Source organism: Dendroctonus ponderosae, unplaced genomic scaffold (assembly GCF_020466585.1).
Source record: "Dendroctonus ponderosae isolate FM_Combo_2020 unplaced genomic scaffold, Dpon_F_20191213v2 Dpon_F_20191213_11, whole genome shotgun sequence".
NCBI classification, from domain to species: Eukaryota; Metazoa; Arthropoda; class Insecta; order Coleoptera; family Curculionidae; genus Dendroctonus; species Dendroctonus ponderosae.
The window spans coordinates 1,139,716-1,165,289 of record NW_026017213.1 but is presented as its reverse complement, the minus strand read 5'-3'; the positions used below and the strand labels follow the sequence as shown (position 1 = coordinate 1,165,289).

At 36.9% G+C, this 25,574-nt stretch overlaps 1 protein-coding gene across 4 annotated transcripts in view; it reads left to right on the top strand.

Annotated features, from left to right (window-relative positions):
• Positions 1-25,574, top strand: part of LOC109536056 (neprilysin-2) — a 50,521-nt gene that overhangs the window by 16,941 nt on the left and 8,006 nt on the right. Inside the window, exons 1-12 of one of the 4 annotated variants that reach the window (XM_019902126.2) lie at positions 4,535-4,716; positions 9,415-9,551; positions 15,217-15,337; positions 15,396-15,515; positions 15,573-15,709; positions 15,768-15,961; positions 21,212-21,388; positions 21,440-21,589; positions 21,648-21,874; positions 21,928-22,168; positions 22,227-22,395; positions 22,513-22,763. In XM_019902126.2, coding sequence (XP_019757685.2) covers positions 4,631-4,716; positions 9,415-9,551; positions 15,217-15,337; positions 15,396-15,515; positions 15,573-15,709; positions 15,768-15,961; positions 21,212-21,388; positions 21,440-21,589; positions 21,648-21,874; positions 21,928-22,168; positions 22,227-22,395; positions 22,513-22,763 — 2,010 coding nt within the window. In that variant the 5' untranslated portion in view covers positions 4,535-4,630. Of the gene's footprint in view, positions 1-4,534; positions 4,717-9,053; positions 9,061-9,414; positions 9,552-15,216; positions 15,338-15,395; positions 15,516-15,572; positions 15,710-15,767; positions 15,962-21,211; positions 21,389-21,439; positions 21,590-21,647; positions 21,875-21,927; positions 22,169-22,226; positions 22,396-22,512; positions 22,764-25,574 lie in introns of those variants that run through there. The other 3 variants (XM_019902125.2, XM_019902128.2, XM_019902127.2) reach the window with 3 other exon arrangements.

Genomic DNA, 25,574 nt, shown 5'->3' with positions numbered 1-25,574 from the left:
AAATCGAAAACAACGATTTTACAGTTTGAAACATGCTTAATATGGAAATGGAGTAGGAAGGTTAAAAAAGAAGAAAAGCGACTGATGCAAAATTAGCAGTCAATAGAAGGCACTCAGGTTTGGAACTCGATTTGGATCATTGAAAATTCGTTCTGAAGCGAGTGATTTTGTCAAAAATTCGCATTTTACAAAATTGAAACCGGTTGAGAAACTTGAAAATAATGAGAATTTAAGGGCCGAAAAGACAAATCTTATCAGTGTTTTCTTCGTGGATTTAAGGTCACTAGTTTTTTTGGACAAACAGCTTTTCATATGTAGAAATTTGCTGCATAACCCTGTCAATAAGTTTTCTGGTTAAAATCAAAAATATGTTGAATTTGTTGCAGGAAATAGAATTTAAAATAAGGTGTTTCACATAATATGACAATTAAAACTACAAACATTTCTCTTTCAAACCAGATTAAATTCAAAATCGCACAACCATGCAGAACTTAGGGCAAAAGGCAGATTTGTGGAACTGATTTTTTTTTAATCGCTAATATTTATTGAGGCGCTTAATCCGAAAATATTACACAAGAGCTCAAAAAGTGTAGTTCTAAAAACCCTGTCAGGAAATTTGAGCGACTTTCGGCTTGTTTTTATCAAAAATTAATAAAGGGTGCAAATTTTGTTCGGTTTCAGTGCAAAAATTTGAAACCGAAATTCGATATTTTCAATCGTTAATGCTGAAAGATGAATTTGCAAGAACTGTATTCTTTGAACCTTATTAATGATTCTTTACTTTTAAAGCACACTTTAATACATATCAAGTTCTCTGAACTCGTTGAAAAAAACCCTCTCTCTTTGAAAGATTTTATGGACACTTGTTTTACGTCTGAAAAATCAACGGAAATTCCTGCTGCAAAACTGATGATTTGCACCCTTAAAGCTGAATCAATTTCTGCGTCTTTTAAAATTTCCTTTCTTTGTCGGCTTTTGATTACATTTTATGAATTTGCAAAGGTTCACTATTAATGGAGCATTTTCTTAGGAAAAATGCCTGCAAAATAGCTTTATTAAAAATTTTGAGTTCTTAATAACTTGTACATTTTCTGTGAAATGGCAAAAATTATTTTTCTTTACTTGCCCTTGATCATATTTTATGAATTTTTAAGTTGAAGCGCGCACTATCACGACGGCAGTTTTTATGATCTTATGTAAAAAATTCTCTAAAATCAGTGAAAAGTTTCGCAGAACTGAAATACCGCGCACGTGATAACTGAACTCTAGTCTACAAAAATCCCAAGTTTTTTTACCTCTACCTGCTCTTGATTACATTTTATGAATTTTTAAAAACAACTCCAATCTCACTCATTCATGCCTCTTCTACGAAAATCCGAAAACGGTTTTTTATCTACTCTTGATTACAATTTATGAACTTTCAAAAAAATTAGCGAGCATTATAACCGATTGAGTTTTCAAAAATTTCAAAAATCAGCCAAAATTCCTCTATCGATTCAATTTAACAGCAAAAAAGTTCTTAATCGTTTATCAATCTTGGCTTTAAACAAAGTATTTTCTTCAGGCACTGAAATCTGCAACAGCTAAATCCATATAAAAAAATAACCCTGACTTTCCTAATAACTACAGTTCAATTTATTAATGACCAATCGAGTCAAAAATGCTCGAAAAGTGTATGGTTAAACACCGAAGAATGTGATTTCATCGGTAAACAACACATAAAAAAAATGCTTTTTTGAACATCTTTTCACCTTTACTTCGAATTGCAGAAATTGTTCATCAAAAAGGTGTAGTTTTAGAAACGCTTTCCGGAAAATCAAAGGACCTTCCGTTTGTTTAGCAGACAATGATATTTTCTACTATCGGATTACTTGCTTTAATTAAAATTAATGAAAGGAATTTTTGGAGAACTTTCCCAGTGAAAAACTACTAGTGAATTAGAGAATAATGCACAGCCAGGAAAATTTCAATCGTTTCAAAAACTTGCAAGTTATGATAATTTAAAGGCGAAAAGACGATTTTCCCAATAAAATACTTTGAATTTTTGCCACGATTAACTCATTTTCAAAATAGGACATCAGGTGTAAAGTTTGGCGGCGCACCAAGATGTTTTTAACCCAAATATATATTTTTTAGAGCCACTGAATGGTTTAAAAAAATTTGCAGCAAAAATTTTAGTTTTTTAAAAAAATTTAATTTTTTTTTGAAAATCGCAAAAGTGCAAATTTTTTACTTAAGACTAAAATTTAAGCAAAATTCCATTTTCATTAACATCGTTTTCGTATGTAGCTTCGGAGAAAATTAAATTTGAAGTTCTTAAACTGGAGAGACTTCAACTGCCACCCACATTGTTTGTACACTTATTTGCCAATAACTCCGCCACTGTTTAAAATATTTGAAAAAGGAAAAACGCTCTATATTGGCACTGTTATTCGGTAGAGCTCAGCTGTCTTCACAAAAATCCACATTGGCAACGGTTTGGGAGATAATAAACCCTGAATGTTGGCAACTGTTCGCCTGTACCATTTGCGCATATCAAAAGAGTGGAGCTCTTTTGCCCGTAACTTCGTTAAATGTCAATATATTTCAAAAATTTCAAAATCCCCAAAAATGCCAAAGAAGTAGCTATGAAAACTATTCTAGCCTCAAATTGGAGAGCGGCAACAGCTAGGGAGCAAAACGAGCTCAAACTCAGCGAGTGTAAAAACTTTTGAAAAAAAATTATTTGAGAAATTAGTATTAGATGCCGCCTTCAATACGCAATAAAGTTGCAACTTGAACGTTTTCAAATTCTAAAAGTAGAAAAGTCGTACCAATGAGTGTGAGAAGCGATTTAAAAAAAATGTGTACTAATAAATTAAGGTTCAAAAGCCAGTACTCACTAACCGACATCCAACTTCAACGGATAAAACATTAAAAAGTCACTGGGAAACCAAAGACAATTCAACGAAAAGTCTTTGATAATTGCGCCGTAAGCTTCTAACTTCAACAGTTTTGGATAATCACCTTTAGAAAGGAGCAAATTAATTTTCCAAGAGCGCGTAACAGATGTGCAGCTGTTATGAAAGCGACTTAACCGACTTAAAATCATCTGCTGATTCAAAGGGCAAAAATGTTTTATCTTCAAAGACTTTGGTAAAAATCGCAGTTTTACTAGTTCAAGTGAAAAATTACTTCAAGTCATGGTATCATCAAAAATAGTAGTTTGAAAATTAAACAAGATTGGTAAGCAGCCTTCAGACTTTGATATTCTTCAGGTTTTTGATATTAGAGTCCCTGAAAAAAGGGTCATATTGTTCGAGATTTAAACAAAATAATTAGTTAACCATTCGATAAGTGGCGTCGACAGCTCGAAAATTGGTTTCAGAATGCAAAATATCTAAAATATTACCTGTATCGAAGTGATTATTCAAATTGGGCTACAGACTCAGAATATATTCGCAGTCAAAAACTAAGGAATGTTTACGATATGCGTTAAATTAGCGGCGCAGTATAAATAAACAACCACTTTCTAAAGTAATTTTGCTTGAAAATCAGCAGATTTTTGTCCCTGAAGGCAATTGCAAATAAAAACTCGGTAATAATTTATTTGAAGTCTGACTACTTCCACTGCAAATTGACTTTGGACGCTTAAAACGCGGCTTCAAGTTATTGAAAATGACTTCAAAAGACGGGAAATCCCTTTCTCAACTAACACAAGTGAATAAATCAGCTTTCACCGCAAATTTTGCTAGTTTCAGCAGCCCAGAACTAAACAGTCATTTTACAAAACGAAAAGTGGAAAGCCGAAGTTCTAAACATAAAAATGTTCGTGTCTTTGTGCGTGTTTCGCCCAGTGGAGCATACAATAAATGGGCGATTTCATGCAAACATTCATTTATTATACAGTAGATTTCCGGGTTTACGTACAGCAGATTGGAGCCGATGAATACCAGCAATGCAGTTTGCTTTTCCAAATCCACCTTCATTTTTCCTTCGTATTAATTGTTTGCATGTAACAAACAGGAAACATGCATAATAACATGCCAGGGGAAACGCCATAACATAGAAAGTACATAAAGGTACAATTATACAGATGTTTTTTCAGGAAACTGAACATTTTGCCTGTTGATTTTTCAACTCATCAATCAGCTCCTTAACTTGGTATCTTGGCAATCTTCACCAAAACCTTCATCATTTTTGGCCATAAAATCCGGGACTAGCCACAATCAATTCATTAAAGGAAAGAGTTAAATTAACAGTTGGCAAGAGTCGTGAAAGCTTCTAAACCTTCTGGATTTGCGCGAATGTGACAGTGGAAACTCAGAAGCCGGAATTATGAGCGACATAAAGTCTTGGCCGCTTCTAAAAGCCGAAGCGCTTAGGCTAATGGACATCGTTTGGATCATGGAACAGCCGAGGGTTTGCAGTTCTCCCGCAAGCATGGATGTGTGATTATTTGCCCCAAATAGTGCGTCGGCTCGACCGATTGCCATTGAACTTGATCCCATTGATAAACTGGTACAGCGTGAGTATGAAAAATCAATCTCAGTACGCGTTTCATTCACGAATAATGCGGTCGAGTTTGAAAGGTTGATCGCTAGTTGTCCACCAAATTTGAGCATTTTTGAGGTTTTTGATCCGCACTTGCATGCGAGGAGGAGGCGAGAAAATGCCCGCGTCTCTTACGAGTGTCGCCTATGTTCCAGTGCCCAGACCAGCGTTAGCTACTCAAAAGTAAGTCTTTGACTTCAAGTCCCTCAAATTTATGCTTGAGACAAAACTTAGCTCGAAATCTTGGAATGTTAGTTTTCCCTTGAAAGCGTTTTTCAATTTGGAAGCTGCAGAGTTTTCCGAGTTTTTAGGTACTGGTGGAAACAAATTTCTGACGTCTTCAGAGGTGGTTTGCTCGGATCAGTCGCCACGCCACCAAACTGAAGTAATAAAACTTCAGGGAAATTTTCTACGGCTGTTTTAATTTGCAATTTTTTGTTTGGAAAAACCAGTTTTTAATTTTTGCTGCCTTTAAAGCCAAATATTAACTCTTGAACGTTTAGTTCGGTTGAAAATTTTCCCGTCGGCGTTTTACACAAAATGTCATTGGCTCGATGTAGGCATTTTTTTATATTCTGCATTCTGCGTCTCATAAAAAAAGGTTTTGACTCAACTCGAATATCACAATGTCGAAGCCAAATTTTAGATTTGAACTGGAGTTCTGAAGTTCAGTTCACTTTTGGAAAAGCCACTATTAAAATTTTTCAACTTTTCTGGCACATTTCTGATTTTTAGGCACAAACTGGTCAATCGGGAGGTTTGGAGGGTTTTTGCGCCCAAACCATTTGAGATTGAACACTCTATTGCGACTGTTGTTTCGAGCTTTTCGGTCAGGACACACATTTTATAGCAATTTTCACGCAAAAAAACACTCTGAACGTGTGTGCAACAGTTATTGTTGCCAGCAAATGGTCAATTGGTAAGTTTAGAGTGTTTTTGCTCCGAAATCGCCATAAAACCAGTGAGATCGGCACAACTTCGACATTAAACACTCTATTGCGACTGTTGTTCCGAACCCTTCGGGGACGACACAGATTTTATGACGATTTCGAACCAAATTACACTCAAAACTTGCCACTAAACTATTTTGTGGTGAAAATCAGTGTTGTGCCTGAAGGGCTCAGCACATCTTCGACATTAAACATTCTATTGAGACTATGGTACCGAGCCCTTCGGGCACGACACTGATTTTATGATGATTCCGACGCAAAGAAGACACTCTAAACTTGCCAATTGACCATTTTGTGGCAAAAATCACTGTTGTGCCCGAAGAGCTCGGCACAACTTCGACATTAAACACTCTATTGTGACTGTTGTCCCGAGCCCTTCGGGCACGACAATGAATGATATCGGCGCAGAAACACCCTGCACTTGCGATTTGATCATTTTGTGGTGAAAACCAGTTCTGTGCCCGAAGGGCTAAGCACAACTTCGACACTAAACACTACTGACACTATCGTTTCGAACCCTTCGGGCACAACACTGATTTTATGGTAATATCGGGGCAAAAACACTCTAAACTTGCCAATTGACCATTTTGTGGCAAAAATCACTGTTGTGCCCGAAGAACTTGGCACAACTTCGACATTAAACACTCTATTGTGACTGTTGTGCCGAGCCCTTCGGGCACGACAATGATTTTATGGTGATTGCGGCGCAGAAACAACCTGAACTTGCGATTTGACCCTTTTGTGGTGAATACCAGTGTTCTGCCCGAAGGGCCAAGCACAACTTCGACACTAAACACTATTGCGACTGTTGTTCCGAACCCTTCGGGCACAACACTGATTTTATGGTAATATCGGGGCAAAAACACTCTAAACTTGCCAATTGACTATTTTGTGGCAAAAATCACTGTTGTGCCCGAAGAGCTCGGCATAACTTCGACAATAAACACTCTATTGTGACTGTTGTGCCGAGCCCTTCGGGCACGACAATGATTTTATGGTGATTTCGGCGCAGAAACACCCTGAACTTGCGATTTGACCATTTTGTGGTGAAAACCAGTGTTTTGCCCGAAGGCCTAAGCACAACTTCGACACTAAACACTACTGCGACTGTTGTTCCGACCCCTTCGGGCACAACACTGATTTTATGGTAATTTTGGGGCAAAAATACTCTAAACTTGCCAATTGACCATTTTGTGGCAAAAATCACTGCCCAAAATTTTTGTGGCAAAAATCAAGCCCGAAGAGCTCGGCACAACTTCCACATTAAACRCTCTATTGTGACTGCTGTGCCGAGCCCTTCGGGCACGACAATGATTTTATGGTGATTTCGGCGCAGAAACACGCTGAACTTGCGATTTGACCATTTTGTGGTGAAAACCAGTGTTGTGCCCGAAGGTCTAAGCACAACTTCGACACTAAACACTATTGCGACTATTGTTCCGAACCCTTCGGGCACAACACTGATTTTATGGTGATTTCGGGGCAAAAACACTGAAAAGTTGCTAATTCACCATTTTGTTGCAAAAATCACTGCTGTGCCCGAAGAGCTCGGCACAACTTCGTCATTAATCACTCAATTGCGAGTGTTGTGCCAAGCCCATTGGGCACGACAATGATTTTATGGTGATTTCGGCGCAGAAACACCCTAAACTTGCGATTTGACCATTTTTTGGTTAAACCAGTGTTGTGCCCGAAGGGCTAATCACAACTTCGACACTAAACACTATTGCGACTTTTGTTCCGAACCCTTCGGGCACAACACTGATTTTATGGTGATTTCGGGGCTAAAATACTCTAAACTTSCCAATTGACTATTTTGTGGCAAAAATSACTGTTGTGCYCGAAGAGCTTGGCGCAACTTCGACATTAAACACTCTATTGTGACTGTTGTGCCGAGCCCTTCAGGCACGACGATGATTTTATGGTGATTTTGGCGCAGAAACACCTTGAACTTGCGATTTAACCATTTTGTGGTGAAAACCAGTGTTGTGCCCAAAGGGCTCGGCACAACTTCGACATTCAGCACTCTATTGCAACTGTTGTGCCGAGCTCTTCGGGCACAACACTGATTTTATGGTGATTTCGGAACAAAAACACTTTAAACTTGCCAATTGAACATTTTGAGGCGAAATTAAGTGTTATACCCGATGAACTGGTCACAACTTTGACATTAAACACTCTATTGTGACTGTTGTGCCGAGCCATTCCAGCAGGACACAGATTTTATAGCGATTTTCACTCAAAACACACTCTAAACCTGTCAATTGGTCATTTTCCGGTGAAAATCGATGTTGCGCCCGAAGAACACCGCACAACTTCGACATTAAACGCTCTATTGCGACTATTGTGCCGAGCTCTTCGAGCACGACACAGATTTTATAGCGATTTTCACCCGAAAAACACTCTTAATGTGCCAATTGACCATTTTCCGGTAAAAATGTTGTGCCCGAAGAGCTTGGCACAACTTCGCCATTAAAGACCCTTTTGCGACTGTTGGTCGGAACCTTGCGGAGACGACACAGATTTGAGAAACTTTTACATTTATTTTACTGATTGTTCAATCGCTGGGCAGATTGTAGAAACATCATGATGTCAATAAAAAAAAATGGGAAACTGAATAAGGAAATATTTTCAGACCGCCTAAAAGCCCAAAAAGTCACCAGTTTCAAGCACTTATTGCTGCTGGTTATTTTCAATTTGTGAAGCAAATCACATGCACTTTATGACGCAAATCAGCAAACTTTATGGCGCAAAAAAATCGTTTCTTCTTCAGGAAGCGATTCAGATGCAAATAATCATTAACTTCTTTATTACAGTTAACGCTCCCAACCTTCATCCTTCATCCTCTCATGCATCTTTTCTATCGGAAAATCACTTTCTATAGCCTAATTATTTAAAAAAAATCAAAGACTTTGAGAATCGACAACCTAAATATATCACTGAGTAGGTCGTCACCTTGAATCGGGCGTGGCACTTTGATACATAAATTGTTCAGGTACAGGGTTAATTGAGTCCCAAATTGGGGCAAAACTACTATTCAGATTGCCAATTAAATCAGAAACCTACAGCAAAAATGTCGTGATATGGATACTACATGGTTTATTTTATCAATGTGATGTTGATAAGTGTTTGGTACGTAAATACACTAAAATTATTCTTCTTCTGTTATTGAAAAGCATATGGTTGCTTGGTCAAAAACGCCATGACCTGCAGTGAAAGCACCGTAAAAAGTGAAAGGTAATGGCAAACCTATCAAGCGTTAAAATTACTGACTACTTTCATCAATCAGTTGTTTGCGTTCGAATTAGATGAAAAAATGCAATTAAACTCTTGCACACGCCTCGTAGTACATCCGAGCTGGCTCGCGTGCTCTCGGATGTGTCCGGCAATGGGCCCGAGAGCGAGGGCCATAGGCGTTTCCAGGGCAACTAGGCTGTCCTTGTCTCGCCTTCCCCCCATACCAGGGGCGTATGATAAAAAATCAGCCAGCCAGAGAGTTGCGTTCAAAAACTGGCCAAAACCCAATGAGAACTGATTCAACCAGATAAACTGGAAGGATTTACTGAGTCTGTGATCAGTTTATTTACTTGGTCGCACTAAAAACGTCCTTCTAATATTCTATCGGGGGATCGATCAAAGACGATTCCTTTATTCGCTGAAAAGGATTCAGCCATGACTGTGCTAATGCATGATAAGGGGAGATTGGGCCAGATAATGAGGAGTGTTCCAGGTAGCATTTACTCACAGCTTCCCATACTTAATGCGTCATAGTTTACGCACTAACCTTCCTAAAACAATTACTCTGAGTAATACTCCCGAACTTTGGGCTCCATGTGAGCCAGACTTGAATCCACTTACTTTTTTGCAAATATGCAATTTTTCTTGGTAATATTTTTAAAATCATGGATTGACTGAGGTGTTTTTTTTGCAGAAATCCGACATGGTGGAAGAGAAGAACAAGCATGGAACGATGCCTGACGCTGATCACTGCAATAGTTTTACTCATAGTTATATCATTAGTCGTAGCCCTAGCCACAGTTTTGTACAACAGAAGCACACTAGTGACAAGTAAGTGCAATTTACAAGCTAGAGACTAGAGAAAGTTTGGGAAAATCTCATATTATGCAAGAATAAGTGCGAAATTCTATGGGCTCAAATCTTCATTTCAAACTACAGCACCAAACACTGTTCACTACACTTTAATCTCCTCAAAGACACAGGTTTGGTCGTAGCTTGGATAAATTGCTAATTAACTAATTAATCTCGCGCAGAATGTAGGCAAGTATGTCCGGCAGGAAACTAGAACGTCAATAAATAATTACCTTATTAGAACAAGAGCAATAAACCTTGGGGAATTTGCTCGTTGCTCTCAACACCATCTGCATAACTGTTGAGTCATTTCAGTGCATGTTTGGGACGTTAATTGCTTAAGGAATTTTAGTTGAAACAGCGAAAGACCAGGGAATAATTCGCTCAATATGCAGGACCAAAATTTTCTGTTTCGGATTCGGAAAGTTGGCCAGCTTAAAAAAAACGCGAAGCTTACGAGTTATTTGTGATGAATCCAAGGGCAAAATGTAAAGAATGCATGAACAGTTGCTTTCCGAAACATTGACTTCAGCAGTATATAAATTATAAATCAGAAAAAATCCTTACGAGCTTTCTCTAAAGCTGGCGCACCATCCTCCATTTTCTACCCATCAAAAATTCCACACGACACTTGATCACACAATGAAAATGCATTCCAAACTGAAAACCTTAATCTTACAGTGAGGAAGTAGAATAAACCTCCGAATTTGCCAAAAAGGCCAGAATACATTTATCATCTTAGAACGCGACAAGGTGTTTTGTGTGAAAGTGCCAGTTCGCACAGAAATATTTTCAAAGGCAAGTTTCACATCCCAACAAATGTTTTGTACTAAATTAACTGCTCGCATTCGCATCAGTTCTTTTTTTTACGTATTAGAGACCAATAGTTTTGAATAAAAAAAAAACTCTTGCATTGTCCGGAAAAAAAACCTCAATATTTAACATTAATGCCCGTCAATGCTTTGCCTGCAAATTGAAATAGTTTTTCAATTTTACATTCATTGCGGAAGAAAAAATTGATTTTCAGTTTTTCTGCTATAAGGCACATTTTTGGGTGATTTGATCATTTTTATTGCGAAGTAGTTAACAATTGCTACGAATCTGTAAATTTCCGGGGGGTATAAAGTGATATATTTTGTATACATTGCTGCATAACATAATTCCTTTTATGTCCAGTGTTTGCCAAGCAATTTTTTATTCTCTTAACTAAAAAAACAGGCACTGTGTAATTCCAATTCGGCTTAAAAAATTTGCCAAAAGTCCAAATTCTACGTTATGAATTTGCTCGCTTGGCGACGTAAAGACTGAGGTATTTTCCATTTGCTGCTGCAAAAATGTTTTCTCTCTTTAATAAAGTTTTAACATAACGAATTTTTTTAAGTGCATTTTAAAGTAAAAGAAACACAAGTTATTTCAGGTCGGCTGAAAAAATTCGCAGAAACTCCAAATAGCTACAATTTCATGAATTTGCAAATTTTAAGTCATGGAAAATAAATTATTTTCCATTAATTTCAGTGTAAAATCTTACATTCTCTACACTAAGTTTCGCATTAGGACTTTTTCTAAGTGTCTTCTTCAAAGAAAATGAAACTCCTGGCAATTTTACTTGGATTCAAAAATTCATTGCAACTCCAAAAACTATCCTCCAATTTTGCAATTATGCGAATTTGTACTGTTAAGTGTCTTCTTTTGATTCTTCTATAAAGTGGTTCCTGCTTTTTCGTAGATTTAAAAAAAAACTGCCAACGTTCTCAACACTATTTTTTTGGCTACAACTAAGTAAAATACAATAGAAACTCGATGGGAGCTTTTATCCGTGAACCATTATTGTTAATTTTTACCAATATGATTCTGAAGAGATATTGAGTAATACCCAGTCGATTTGAAAAATTCATCAAAACTCCCAAAACCAGTTTAGGAATTTGCACTTCTCTGAGCAAATAACGTAAAGCGTCTTTTATTTATTTCTGTATAAAACATTTCTTTAGTTTTGTTTAGTTTTCGAAAAACGACTTTATAAAGGTGCTCTTAACGTAAAAAAAACACCGATTAATTTCAAGTCGATTTAAAAAATGCACAAAAACTCTCTATGGATTTGCATTCAGCTCGTATATTGAAACATGAAGTTTCCCTATTGAGTGCTGTGTAAAGTATTTCTCTCTTAAATCAAGTTTTTGAATAACGATTTTTTGAAAGCGTCTCGAAACGTGAACGAAACATTGCGTAATTTTAATTCGATTTAACAAAATCACCAAAAGTCCAAAAACTACGTTACAAATCTGCAAATTCTGGGGAGCATAAAGTGATATCTTTTGTATACATTGCTGTCTAAAATAATTCTTTTTTTTGTCACGTATTTGCAAAACAAGCTTTAATTCTCTTAACTTAAAAAAAGGCACCGTGTAATTCCAAATCGATTTAAAAAATTTGCAAAAACTCTAAAAACTACGCTATGAATTTGCTCGTTTGGAGACATAAAGACTGAGGTGTTTTCTATTTACTGTTGCAAAAAATATTTCTCTCTTTAATAAAGTTTTGGCCCAGCGAAATTGTTTAATTGCATTTTAAAGTCAAAACAACACCAGTTAATTTCACCTCGGCTAAAAAAATTCGCAAAAACTSYAACCACCTACAACTTTATGAATTTASAAATTTTAAGTCWTGGAAAATAAATTATTTACCAGGGCACCAGAAGTCGATTTTGTAAATTCGCCAAAACTCTAAAAACTTCGCTATAAATTTACTGCTTTCCGCAGATATTTGGCAACATTCGAGGCACTATTTTTTGGCTACAACTAAGTAAAATACAATCGAAAATCGATGGGAGTCCTTATTCTTAAAACTTTAATTTCAATTTTTACCATATGATCGACAATTCCGTACGAGACATTGGGTAATTCCATCTCGATTTGAAAAATTTACCAAAACTGCCAAAAACCAAGCTAGGGATTTGCAATTCTCTGGGCAAATAACGTAAACTGTCTTTTATTTATTACTGTATAACAAATTTCTCYAGTTTTTTTAARTTTCGAAAAACAATTTTATGAAAGTGTCTCTTAAGGKAAAAAAAGTACCGATTAATATCAAGTCGATTTCAAAAATATGCGAAAACTTGAAAAATTTGGACATGGATTTGCATTCAAMTTGTATATTTTCACATGAAGTTCTCTCTATTAAGTGCTGTCTGTATTCCTGTCTTAAATCAAGTTTTTTTATAACGATTTTTTGAAARCGTCTCGAACCGTGTACGAAACACCAGTTAATTTCACGTCGTCTAAAAAAAWTCGCGAAAACTGAATACCTCTTTATCAATATGMAAATTTTAAGRCATGRAAAATAAATTATTTTSSAKTAGTTTCTGTGTAAAGCCTTACATTCTCTACACTAGTTTTCACATTCGGATTTTTTCTAACTGTCTTCTAAAGAAAATGAAATGCTTGGCAATTTTAACTGGATTCAAAAATTCATTAAAACTCCAAAAACTGTCCTACAATTTTGCAATTATCCGAATTTGTACTGTTAAGTGTCTTCTTTTGATTTTCCTATAAACTGGTTCATGCTTTTGCCACTTTTTGTAAAACGATTTTCGGGTCTCTGAACACTTATACACAGTAAACCCCAGGCACCAGAAGTAGATTTAAAAAATTCGCCAAAACTTTAAAAACTTTGCTATTAATTTACAGCTTTCAGACGATATAAAGTAAAGTGTTTTCTATTGATTGCTATATAAATCATGTCTCTGTCTTGGTTTGTTTATGGAGAATGGTTTTTGATAGTGTCTCTAAACGTGAAACAAACACCGGGTAAAGTTAAGTCGACTTAAAAAAAATGTCAACATTCTAAACACTATTTTTTGGCTGCAGCTAAGTAAAATACAATAGAAAATCGATTAAAGCTCTTATTCGTGAACTATTGTTATCAATTTTTACCAAAACGCTCGCCGGTTCCGAAGAGACATTGAGAAATTCCAAGTCGATTGGAAAAATTTACCAAAACTCCCAAAATCAGTTTAGAAATTTGCAATTCTCTGAGCAAATAACGTAAAGTGTCTTTTATTTATTGCTGTATAGAAAAAAATCTCTAGTTTGCTTAGTTTTCGAAATACGATTTTATGAAAGTGTCTCTTAAGGTCAAAAAAATACCGATTAATTTCAAGTCGATTTCAAAAATGCGCGAAAACTCAAAAAATTTCTATATGGATTTGCATTCAGCTCGTATATTGAAACATGAGGTTTTCCCTATTGAGTGCTGTGTAAAGTATTTCTCTCTTAAATCAAGTTTTTGAATAACGATTTTTTGAAAGCGTCTCGAAACGTGAACGAAACATTGCATAATTTTAAGTCGATTTAAAAAATTCACCAAGTCCAATAACTACGTCACGAATCTGCAAATTACGGGGATCATAAAGTGATATATTTTGTATACATTGCTGTCTAAAATAATTCTTTTTTTTGTCAAGTTTTTGCAAAACAAGTTTTTATTCTCTGAAATTAAAAAAAGGCACGGTGTAATTCCAATTCGATTTCAAAAATTTGCAAAAACTCCAAAAACTATGTTATGAATTTGCTCGTTTGGAGACATAAAGACTGAGATACTTTCTATTTACTTCTGCAAAAAATATGTCTCTCTTTAATAAAGTTTTGGCACAACGAAATTGTTTAAGTGCATTTTAAAGTCAAAGCAACACCAGTTAATTTCACGTTGGCTAAAAAAATTCGCGAAAACTCCAAATACCTACAACTTAATGAGTTTGCAAATTTTAAGTCATTGAAAATAAACTATTTTCTATTAATTTCTGTGTAAAACCTTACATTCTCGACACTAATTTTCGCATTAGGATTTTTTCTAAGTGTCTTCTAAATAAAATGAAACTTCTGGCAATTTTAATAGGATTCAAAAATTAATTGAAACTTCAAAAACTGTCCGACAATTTTACAACTATCCGAATTTGTACTGTTAGGTGTCGTCTTTTGATTCTCGTATAAAATGGGTTTTGCTTTTGCTTATTTTTTGAAAAATTATTTTTTGTGTGTCTCTGAACACTTATAAAAGAATCAGCAGAGCACCAGAAGTCGATTTTGAAAATTCGCCGAAACTCCAAAAACTTTGCTATAAATTTACAGGTTGCAGAAGATATAATGTGAAGTGTTTTTTATCGATTGCTATATAGATCATGTCTCCCTTTTGGCCTGTTTATGCAGAATTATTTTTTGCAAGTTTCTCTTAACGTAAAATAACCAGCTGTTTATTCCAAGTCGATTCTATAGGCCTGAAAATCTTTTTTTGACTACAGCTATTAAAACGCAATACAAAATAGATCCAAACCCATTTTCGTTCAACTTGATTATCAATCTTCATCAATATGCCAATTCCGCATCAAATTCAAAATTTCGCTTCTTTCAACCGCAGATAAGCAACCGGCCAACGTAACCAGCTTTTTATTAGCTGTTTTGAACAATCGCGGGCAAGTGCATGTGCTAATACCATCAGTTTATTACCATAATGCAATTTAGTCATATCGGCCAGCGTTTCGAAACATAGAAAAAAACAATTTGCTTTTTGCATGTGAACTCGGTTGCAGCAATAGTTTAAAAATTGAATAAAATCGGCGAAACAACGTGACTTAATGGGGCAATCGTTGCAGATACGCCTTATACGGCTGAGGCGCTACAGGGACAGCAGACTTATGTAATTAATGCGCCTGATGATGCCAAGGAGGGCCAAAAAATGTGCTTAACACCTGGATGCATTCACACAGCTTCAAGGTAGCTAGTCCACATATGCATCAACCTTTATACACACTCTGTATATTTGAACTTTCAGAGTTTTGGAATACATGGATCAGTCGGTGGACCCTTGCGATGATTTCTACCAATTCACGTGCGGCAATTTCATCAAAAACACCAACATCCCGGACGACAAGTCTTCGGTCACCTCTTTCAGGTACTGCTCCTCCAACCGGTTTCTCTTAGCTTTGTTAAATACTATTTGGGGTTGCAGCATCATCAGTGACACTCTTCAGGAGCAGCTGAGGACCATGATCGAAGAGCCATTGAAAGCTGATGAACCCAAACCGTTCCAGCTCACCAAGAAGCTCTACAAAGCTTGCATGAATAAGACGATTATAGAAGCCGACGGTAATAAAAGGCTCACCTCACGCAGTACCTGGAGGTTTGAAAACGGTTCTTTTTCTAGGGCTGAACACAATGAGGCAGATATTGAAGCAGCTGGGAGGCTGGCCGGCCCTAGAAGGCTCAAGATGGAACGAAGGCGACTTTGACTGGCGGCAGTCGGTGTACAAGTTCAGAACCGCTGGATACAGTGTGGACTATTTTATTGACTTTTCCGTGGGCATTGACGTGAAAAACTCCACCAAGAGGATTATCGATGTGAGTATATACAGGGTGATTTACGTAGACCGTGCATTCGAAGTTTTTGAAACTTCAGGTTTCGTTTCCGGTCATAACGGGTAGGGCCGAGACTATGACACCCAGTATATTAGAGATCTACCTTACCAGGTTTCTGCATGCTGAAGCCCCATCCAGAACAATTTTCTTTATCGGCTGTGATTCACGTGCACCAAAAGTTCACTTTCGATAAACTCATCAGCAATATCTTACTCTTCACCACCAAAATGCCGATATTTCGATTAAATATGACCACGACTGGCAAAATGCGCAGGGAAACTAACAATTTTGTTCGATCCTCGCATGTAATACGGCGAATATTTACGATTTTTTCAGAGAAAATCTGGCGATTTGTACAGTACAAACATGATAATGGTCCCTTTACCGGTTTACTCGTCTGAATGATTCACTTTTTTTATTGAGAAAGTAGCCGCAAATATAAACAGGGAAAGATAAACAACTCAAATCAGGCGCATTAGGCATTTTATACTCAATGAAAATCAGGTGGTAAATTTTTGGACATTCCTGCACTGTTTATGTTTTTTTCAGCATTTTTAAATACAATATTTTAACAAGATCCATTATGTTGTCTTCTCTATTTAGTACGAAAAAAAATATACAGGGCGCCATGCAATCCATCGTACCGTTCCCGATTTTCCAAAAAAATATTACCTTTTCAGAACTTTCACCGTCAATAGCAGAAGTCAAACAATTTTCTTTAATAAAAAATTGGCCAAATTACTTAATTTTGAACCAGAGAATGTCTCAGTATACAGGGTGATTTATGAAGACCGTGGATTAGAAGTTTTCCAAATTACAGTTGTTTTAGAAGCTCTCTTATAGACAAACAGAAACCCCAAGTAAACTCAAAAAATCACCAAAACTCAAGAATAAAGGTGATTTGAAAGTGTCTCTTATCGTAAAAACAACACTGGGCAATTCGAGGTCAATTGGAAAAAGTCTTCAAAAGTCCAAAAATCAGGTTGTGAATCTGCAGCTGATACACCATATAACGTGAGGAATCTTCTATTGACTGCTACATAAAAGTCTTTACTTGTGCTGTTGAGTTTTTACAAAGCGACTTTTAAAGTCCTTCAACTCTTAAAAACAGACAGCGGGTGATTCTAGTTCAAAGAGTTAAAAAATTTGCCTAAATTTCAAAAACTACTGTATGAATTTGCAAGTAATCGGGCATATAAATAAAAGCCCTTTTCATGGACTGCTGTGTAAAGCGTTTTTGTTTTTAGTTCAGTTTTTGCATAACGATTTTTTAAAGACAGTCCTGATAATTCCAAGTTAACTTCAATAATTCACTAAAATTCCAAAAACCAGTTTATAAATTTTCTACTTTCTGGACATATAGACTGAAGTGTTTTCTATTAATCCTTGTATCAAGTATTTCTCTCTTTTGTCTAGTTTAAAGGAAACGGTTTTTTGAAACTGTCTCTTCAAGTTAAAAGGACATCGAGTAATTCTAGGTCGATTTAAAAATTCACTAAAAGTCCACAAACTATGTCATGGATTTGCAATTTTTAGGTCATATGAAGTGAATTGTTTTCTATTGATTCCTCGCTTTCTCCCACTTTTTGAGAAACAATTTTTTGAAACTTTAGGTAAAAATGAGCGCATAATTCCAGGTCAATTTCAAATATTAGCGAAAAGTCCAAGAACGACGTTATACATTTCCAACTTTTAGAGCCTTTCAAGAGAATTATTTCCTATTGGCCGCTATATGAAACATTTCCCTGTTTCGTATACATTTTTCAAAACGATTTTCGAAAATTCCTCTTAACGCGAAAGAGCCACCGGGTTATTGTTGATCGATTTCCAAACTTCTGCAAAAGCTCAAAAACAAAGCTATTAATTCGCAACTTTTCAGATCGAGAATAGAATGAAATGTTTCCTATTAATCGCTGTATAAAACATTTGTCTCTTTAGTGTAGTTTTTGCAAAACCGTTTTTTTTTAATTTATCATGACCTAAAAGATGCAGCGGGCAAATCTAGTTCGATTTCAAAAATTCATCAACAGTCCAAAAACTGTGCTATACATTTGCAGCTTTGAGAACATATAAAGTGAAGTATTTTCTATCCATCACTGTATAAAAAATTTCTCAGTTTGGTCTAGTTTTTTAAAATCACTTGTAACATAAAAAAACACCAGGTTTTTCCAAGACAATTTCAAAAATTCGCCAAAAGTTTAAAAACTGCGTTGGCAAATTGCAACTTGACAGGCAAATAGAGGGAATTATCTTCTATTAACTGCTCTATAAACAGTTTTTGCCTTTGGTTTATGCACAACAATTTTTTGAAAGTGTTTGAACTGGAAAGATAAATTGGGTAAATTCAAGTCGATTTAAAAAAATTGCCAAAACTCCAAAAACCATTCATAAACCCTTCCCTCTTTGGTTTAGCTTTTGTTTCAAGTTTCAAAAATTCGTCACCACTTCAAAAACTCCGTTATGAGTTTGCAACTTTCATGGCATATAAAGTGAAGTTTCTTCTATTATCGAAAAAGTGTTTATTTATGGCGATTTTTCAATGTCTTTTAACTCCGAGATAGTCCAAATAGTCGATTTCAAACATCCACCAAAATTCCCAAAAGTTCTTTTTAAATTTGTTAACTGAAGGGCATTTAAACTGAATTGTCTTTGATGGACTGATGTGTAAAGCATTTTTGTCTTTGGTCTAGTTTTCGCACAACGGTTTTCTAAAGCGTCTCCTAATATAGAGAAACCGGTAATTTCGATTTTAAAAATTTGCCACTTGTCCAAAAGATACGTTATAAATTCGCAACTTTCACAATATTTGGTGTGAAGTGTCTTTAATTGATCGCTGTATAAAATAATTGTCCCTTTGGTGTGGTTTTTGCAAAACGATTTTGTCAAACTGGCTCTTAACGTGTAAAAGACACCGGAAAAATTTGCTGGAAGTGTAAAAACTAAGAACTTAATCTGCAATCTTCAGTAAATATAAAATGAAGTGTGTTCTGTCGATCGGTGGTTGGTTAAAAAATGTTCCTCTTTAGACCAGTTCTTGCAAAACAATTTTAACGCATAAGAGATACCGGGAAATTTTCACTCGATGCAAAAACTAAAACACCATATTGTAAAATTGCAGCTTTTAGGACATATAAAGCGCAGTTATTCGCATTATATATTATTATTTTTAGAAATTGTCCAGGCACCTCCAGGTCGATTTGAAAATTTTGCCAAACCTCCAACACTTACGTTCTGAACTCTACTGAACTACTGAAGTATAAAATATATCTCTCTTGTGTCTAGTATTTGCAAACCGATATTTTGAAACTGTCCGTTGGTATAAAAACATTCTAGATAATTCTAGTTTTTTTTCAAAAATTAGGTTCCAAGTTAACCAAGTCCAAAAACTAGGTTATTAATTTCTGCGAATCCTCTCAGGACAAATAACCTGAAGTGTCCTCTATTGATCACTACCTACCGCTATTCCCTCTTTAGCCTAGTTTTTGAAAACAAATTTTTCAAAATGCCTCTTCACGTAAAAGAGACACCGGATAATTCTAGGTCGGCTTCAAAAAGTGGCCAGAAATCCTAAAATCAAGTTAATAGTTAGCAACTTTGAGAGCATATAGAGTGAAGTGTCTGCTATTGATTCCTCGGTAAAATATTTCCCTCTGTGGTCCAATTTTGGCACAACGATTTTTCAAAATATCTCTTAACGTAAAGGAGACACCGGATAATTCTACTTCGCTTTCAAAAAATCGCCAAAAAACCAAAAACCATGCTATAAATGTATAGATTCAACCACACGTAAAATGAAGTGTTTGCTATGGATTTCTGTATAAAACATTTCTTTGCGTAGTGTAGTTTTTGCAACACAAATTTTTGAAATTGCGCTTTACGTAAAAGACCCACTGGGTCGATTTGCAAAATTCGCTAAGTCGAAAAGCTAGATCGAAAGAAGAAAAGCGAAATGTTATAAATTTGCAGCTTACAAAACATAGAAAGTAGAGGGTTTTTCATCATAAAACATTTCACTCTTTAACCTGGTTTTTACAAAACGATTTTTTGAAAGTATGACTCAACATAAAAAACCAGCAACTCTTTGCGTCAAAAGTTCAAAAACTACACTAACAATTTAGAACTTTCACGACATAAAAAGTGTAGTGCCTCCAATTGATTGCTGTATAAAATATTTATCGGTTTTGTCCAGTATGTGCAAAACGATTTTTATGTGACCAAACTTGAAAACGGATTCAAAAATGCGTACAAACCCCAAAAAAACAACTTCATAAATTGAGAACGTTCAGAACACATGAAGTGAAGTTATCTCTATTTACTGCTCTATAAAGCGATTTTCTTGTAAGTCTAGTGTTCGCATAACGATTTTGTAAGTGCCTTTTAGTGTAAAGGAGTCACCGGGTAACTCCAGGTCGAACTCAAAAATTCGCCGGACGTTCGGAATTTACAACTTTCAGGGCGTTCAAGGTGGACTATCATCTATTTTCTGCTGTATGAAACATTTCTCTTTTTTACGCCAACATTTGCACACCAATTTTTAATGTCTCTTAATTCCTAAAAGCAAGGTACGTGGCACTAAAAGTCGATTTAAAAAAAATTGCTAAAACTCCAAAAACTTCTTTATAAACTTGCAATGTTCAGGTCACACAACGTGAAGCTGCCTCTATTGGTTGCTGTTGAAAGTGTTGCTCTCTGAAGCCTAGTTTTTGCAGGACGATTTTTTGAAAGAGTCTCTCAACGTGAAAATGGCACCGAATAATTTCAACTCGGTTTGAAAAAATCACAAAAATTCCAAAAACTACGTCATTAATTTGCAACTTTCAGCTCAAATAACGTGCAAATCCCTCCGTTGGTTGCTATATAAAAAGTTTCTCTCCTAATTCTAGTTTTTGCTTAACGTAAAAAGCACCGAATAGTCGAATTCAAAAATGCTGCGCCAAAGCTTCATCGACTACGACAAATATGCAACTTTCAGGGCTCATGTACAGTCTTCTACTGATTGCTATAGTAGAAAGAAGTTCTCCTCTTGGTCTAGTTTTTAGATATTTAGATCATTTTGAGCAGAAAGCGTCAAAACCCTGCATAAAAAATGGTTTCAATAGCTCGCAAGAGACCTGGTAATGCGATACTTAAGTCCAACTCAGTAGGGAATAGTAGGAACCGATGTAAACTTCCAGTGCGGATTATTTGATGATCTATTTCCACTCTCCCTACTGAAAAAGTCGTTTTCCCCAGCTGGACCAAGGCTCCTTGGGGCTGCGCAGAGAGTTCCTGACCAAGGGTCTGAACGACAAGCTCGTGAAGGCCTACTACGACTACATGGTGGACATTGCGGTACTTTTCGGGGCTGATAGAGCAGTGGCTTCAAAAGACCTGGCAGAGTCGCTGGACTTTGAAATGAAGCTCGCTAATGTAGGTACCCAAAACCCATTAATGCACATAAATAAAACAACATCATTGTAGATCTCGCTACCAAGCGAAAAGCGGCGGAACGCCACTGCCTTGTACAACCCGATGAGCATTCGGGAGTTGCAGCAAAAGTTCCCCAGCATCCCCTGGCTGGAGTACATCAACACCCTGCTGGCTCCAGACACTCGAGTGTCCAATGAGGAGGTATTTGGAGCAACGCTTTCCTTCTCGTAGGTGCTAAAAATGTTGCTCAACTTTGCAGGTGATTGTGGTGAGCATTCCCAAGTACATCTCAGACTTTGAGGCGTTGGTGTCCCGAACGCCCAAGAGGGCGCAGGCCAACTACGTCATGTGGAGGGCCGTGGCTTCATCCGTTTCCTATCTAAGCGACGATCTGAGGAAGAGGCAGCTGGACTACACTACCATAGTAACCGGACGGACTGAACGGGAAGCCCGATGGAAGGAGTGTATTGACATTTCAGCGGGCAGGTAAGAGGCGCTGATTGGCTATCGGTTCACCCCACTCACGCTCATTGGTCCAGTTTGTCTATTGCGGCTGGCGCCCTCTACGTCCGCAAGTTCTTCAACGAGGAAGCGAGGCAAAACGCTAAGGAAATGGTGTCGGACATCCGGGCAGAGTTCCAGGATATTTTGAAGAAAGTGGACTGGATGGACGACAAAACGCGCCAAAACGCCCTGGATAAAGCCCGGTCCATGTCCACCCACATCGCCTATCCGGACGAGATGTTGAACGACGCAAAGCTAGAGGAATTCTACGAAGGAGTAAGTGCTACTAGCCTCAATTTGGTCCTCCAAAACTAAACCAATCGGGCAATTCTAGCTGGAACTGGACCAGAACCAATACCTGCGATCCATCCTCAATTTGACCCTCTTCGGCACCAGATTCTCCTTCAAAAGGCTGCGCCAACCAGTCAACAAAACCGACTGGATCACGCATGGCAGGCCTGCAGTGGTCAACGCTTTCTACTCGGCGATAGAAAACAGCATCCGTAAGTTCGATATATACTGTTGACTTGAAAGGGAAATAGTGCCAGTTACAGCCTGGAATTATTACTGACCGGGCACTAAACATGTTTCTCCACTCACTGAATTAATTGATTTTCCAGAATTCCCGGCCGGAATCCTCCAAGGAGTGTTCTTCAGCGCTGATAGGCCCAGATACATGAACTACGGCGCTATCGGCTTTGTGATTGGTCACGAAATTACTCACGGTTTTGACGATCAGGGGCGGCAGTTCGACAAGGAGGGCAACCTGGTGGACTGGTGGCAGGAGGAGACGAAGAAGGCGTTTGTCCAGAAGGCGCAATGCATTATCGACCAGTATGGAAACTACACAGTTCCAGAGCTGAAACTCAATGTAAGTAGGGAATTTTTTTGGGCTGCTTTGTATATTTGGCTTTGGGCGTGGCCACATGCGAAAGGGCTTAGAAGGAGACTCTGGCAGTGGCGGACCGGTTCACTGTCGTGGGAAAACGTTTTTTTGAGTAGAATTGGCACGGAAAATGGCTGGAAATTGTTTTAAGGTTCGCAATTCATTGTCGGAAGGTTATGGGAAAGGGAGTAAAATTGGGAGAGTCTATGCAAAGCATCAGACAACGCAAACGTTCTTCTACCGGTTCGCACGTCTCAATGGACTTCGCATATACTATACCAAAAAACGATGGTTTTTCTGCCTGTAAAGCTGTTTATCAAAAAAGTCGGTCAAAAATTTGATTGTTGAGTTGAGAGTATGGTTGAGTAAGAAAGGGAGAGACAAAGGAAATTCTTGAAATTTACTCAACTTAACTTAATATTTAACTGGTGGTTTTGAGCAACATTCTGAAAAATTGAGGCCAGATTTTGCTACTTTTCTGTTCACAAAACCTCAAATGCAATGTAATTTTGAACGAATTTCGTCCAGCCCTTCGGGCAGAACACGATTTCGATATCCTGAATATTATAATGCATTTTTGTGCCGATTCTCTAAAACATTTCAAATTTTCAAGCTGTAAAACTTTACAAATATCTTTCAAAAAATGTTCAACATTCGAAAGTTTCTCTTATTTCAAGTATATTTTAATCAAATGGTTTAGATCGATTGCAGAACAAAAATGCTGGATTCGTGTTGGCCAATGAAAGGTTTCCACCCCGAATTTTTCGGTTGTTTATTAAAGCAAAAGTTTCCTTCGGAAGTTCTAATAAGATACGGTAGTCCCAGTTTTAAGTCGCCGCAGAAAATCTTGGGAAATGTTTAACCGTTTCGCTAAGACTTCAAACCAAAGAAGCCGCGTTTTCAATTGAACGTAAAGACCATCCGTCAACCTGCGACTTTTTCAAACGAGAACAAGTCCAAAAATGGGTTGATTTTGCGATTTGAAAAATCCAAAAAAGGGAAATTTTCGAGGATTTGGTAAATGGTAAACGGTAATTTGATAAATGGAGGAATGGTAAATGAAGGATTTTATTTGTTGAAAGGACGCACAAAGGCGCTGGAACTACGGTCGGATTTAACCGAAGAAGTTTGTTTTCTATAAAGCTCCACACATTTTGTTTAAAAACTTTAAACGTTAATAAAGCGGCGATTTAGAGCAGTCGAGCGCAGCTTTCAGAAACGGAAAATTTGGGAAGTAGCTTGAGCTACGGGTTGCATTTAACCGGGAAAGTTTGTTTTTTTGACAAATTTTCAAGTTTTTTTACGAGGAAACAAGCCAAATCAAAGGCTTGTTTCGAAAGTGCAAAACGTGAATAAGGCACATATTTCATGCATTTTGTCGGGAAAATTCGGTTTTTTTCAAGCCTTCCACTCCTATTCTACCAAGGAACGAAGTTCAAAATCGTGAACAAAGCGGAGTTTTTTCAGATGGCGAAAGTTTAAAAAAGCAGTTCGATTTTTGTAACCTTCCACACACTCTTCACCCCAAGAACGAACCCAAAAGGCTGTTCTATTGGTCTTTCCAATGAAGTTCTCAGATACTGAAAGACCCGTAAAGACTCTGAACCTACAGACGGATTTATTGGAAAAAAGATTGCGCATGAATTCGCAGCAGGAAAAATGCATTTTTTAGTTCTCTACAATCCTCGCTTTAACGCCTCGATTTTACAAGAGTCGTTTGTCTTATATTTTCATGTTTATCAATGTGTTGAAAAAAACGAGTTTTCGGATACGGAGATGCACAAAAACACTGGAATTATGGACAAATTTAACGGATAATTAAGGGCCGATTTTTTTATTTTTAATACTCAAGTAAGGCGGAACTATCATATTTTTCAAAGAAGTATTCAGAAGCCGTTATATTTGGAAAACCGCACTGTAAGACGCTGGAAGCGGCGGGATTTAACTAAAAAATTTGTACTTTGAGAATCTTCCACACTCTTCTCATATGCTGAAAATGCTAAAAAATGCTAGAACTAGTTTCTAGAAACTTTTGGTCCGATTTTAGATTTTTTAAAAAACTAAAATCGTTTTAACTAATTAAAGTTTTGCACTTTCAAACTCTCGAATACGGGAAGTTYGGAAAKRCGCTGGAACTACKGACGAAYTTAATSTAMAAAATTTRCATTTTAGAATGCTSMAAYACTCTTMRCCTTRSTGCGCGTCCAATTAAGRRMCGATTTTCGAAYTTTGAAAKCYWSAATWAAGTCAAGSKATTSRGCTTTCMRAWWRRKTTTTYSMATWCCGGAWKTTCGGAAMGACKCTGGAACTWCGGACGAAYTTAATGAAAAAAWTTTGCATTTTAGAATGCTCYAACACTCTTCACCTTGGTRCGCGYCCAATTAASGRYYAATTTKYGAATTTTTGAAGCYAGAAGAAMGTCAAGCTATTGGGCTTKCMAATRAAGTTTTYAGATACCGGAAGTTCGGAAAGACGCTGGAACTACKGACGAACTTAATGACAAAATTTRCATTTTAGAATCCTCCAACACTGTTCACCTTGGTGCGCTCCCATTTAAGGGCCAATTTTCGAAGCTTAAATAAAGTCAAGCTATTGGGCTTTCAAATGCAGTTTTTAGATACCGGAAGTTCGGAAAGACGCTGAAACTATGGACGAACTTATTGAAAAATTGACATTTTAGAATGCTCCAACACTCTTCACCTTTTTACAAACTTCTTTTTGGGTATTTCGCCTCAAAAATTTTTGTCTTTAAAAAAGACAGAATTTCCTCACGTCTTTTATTACAGATTGATAAAT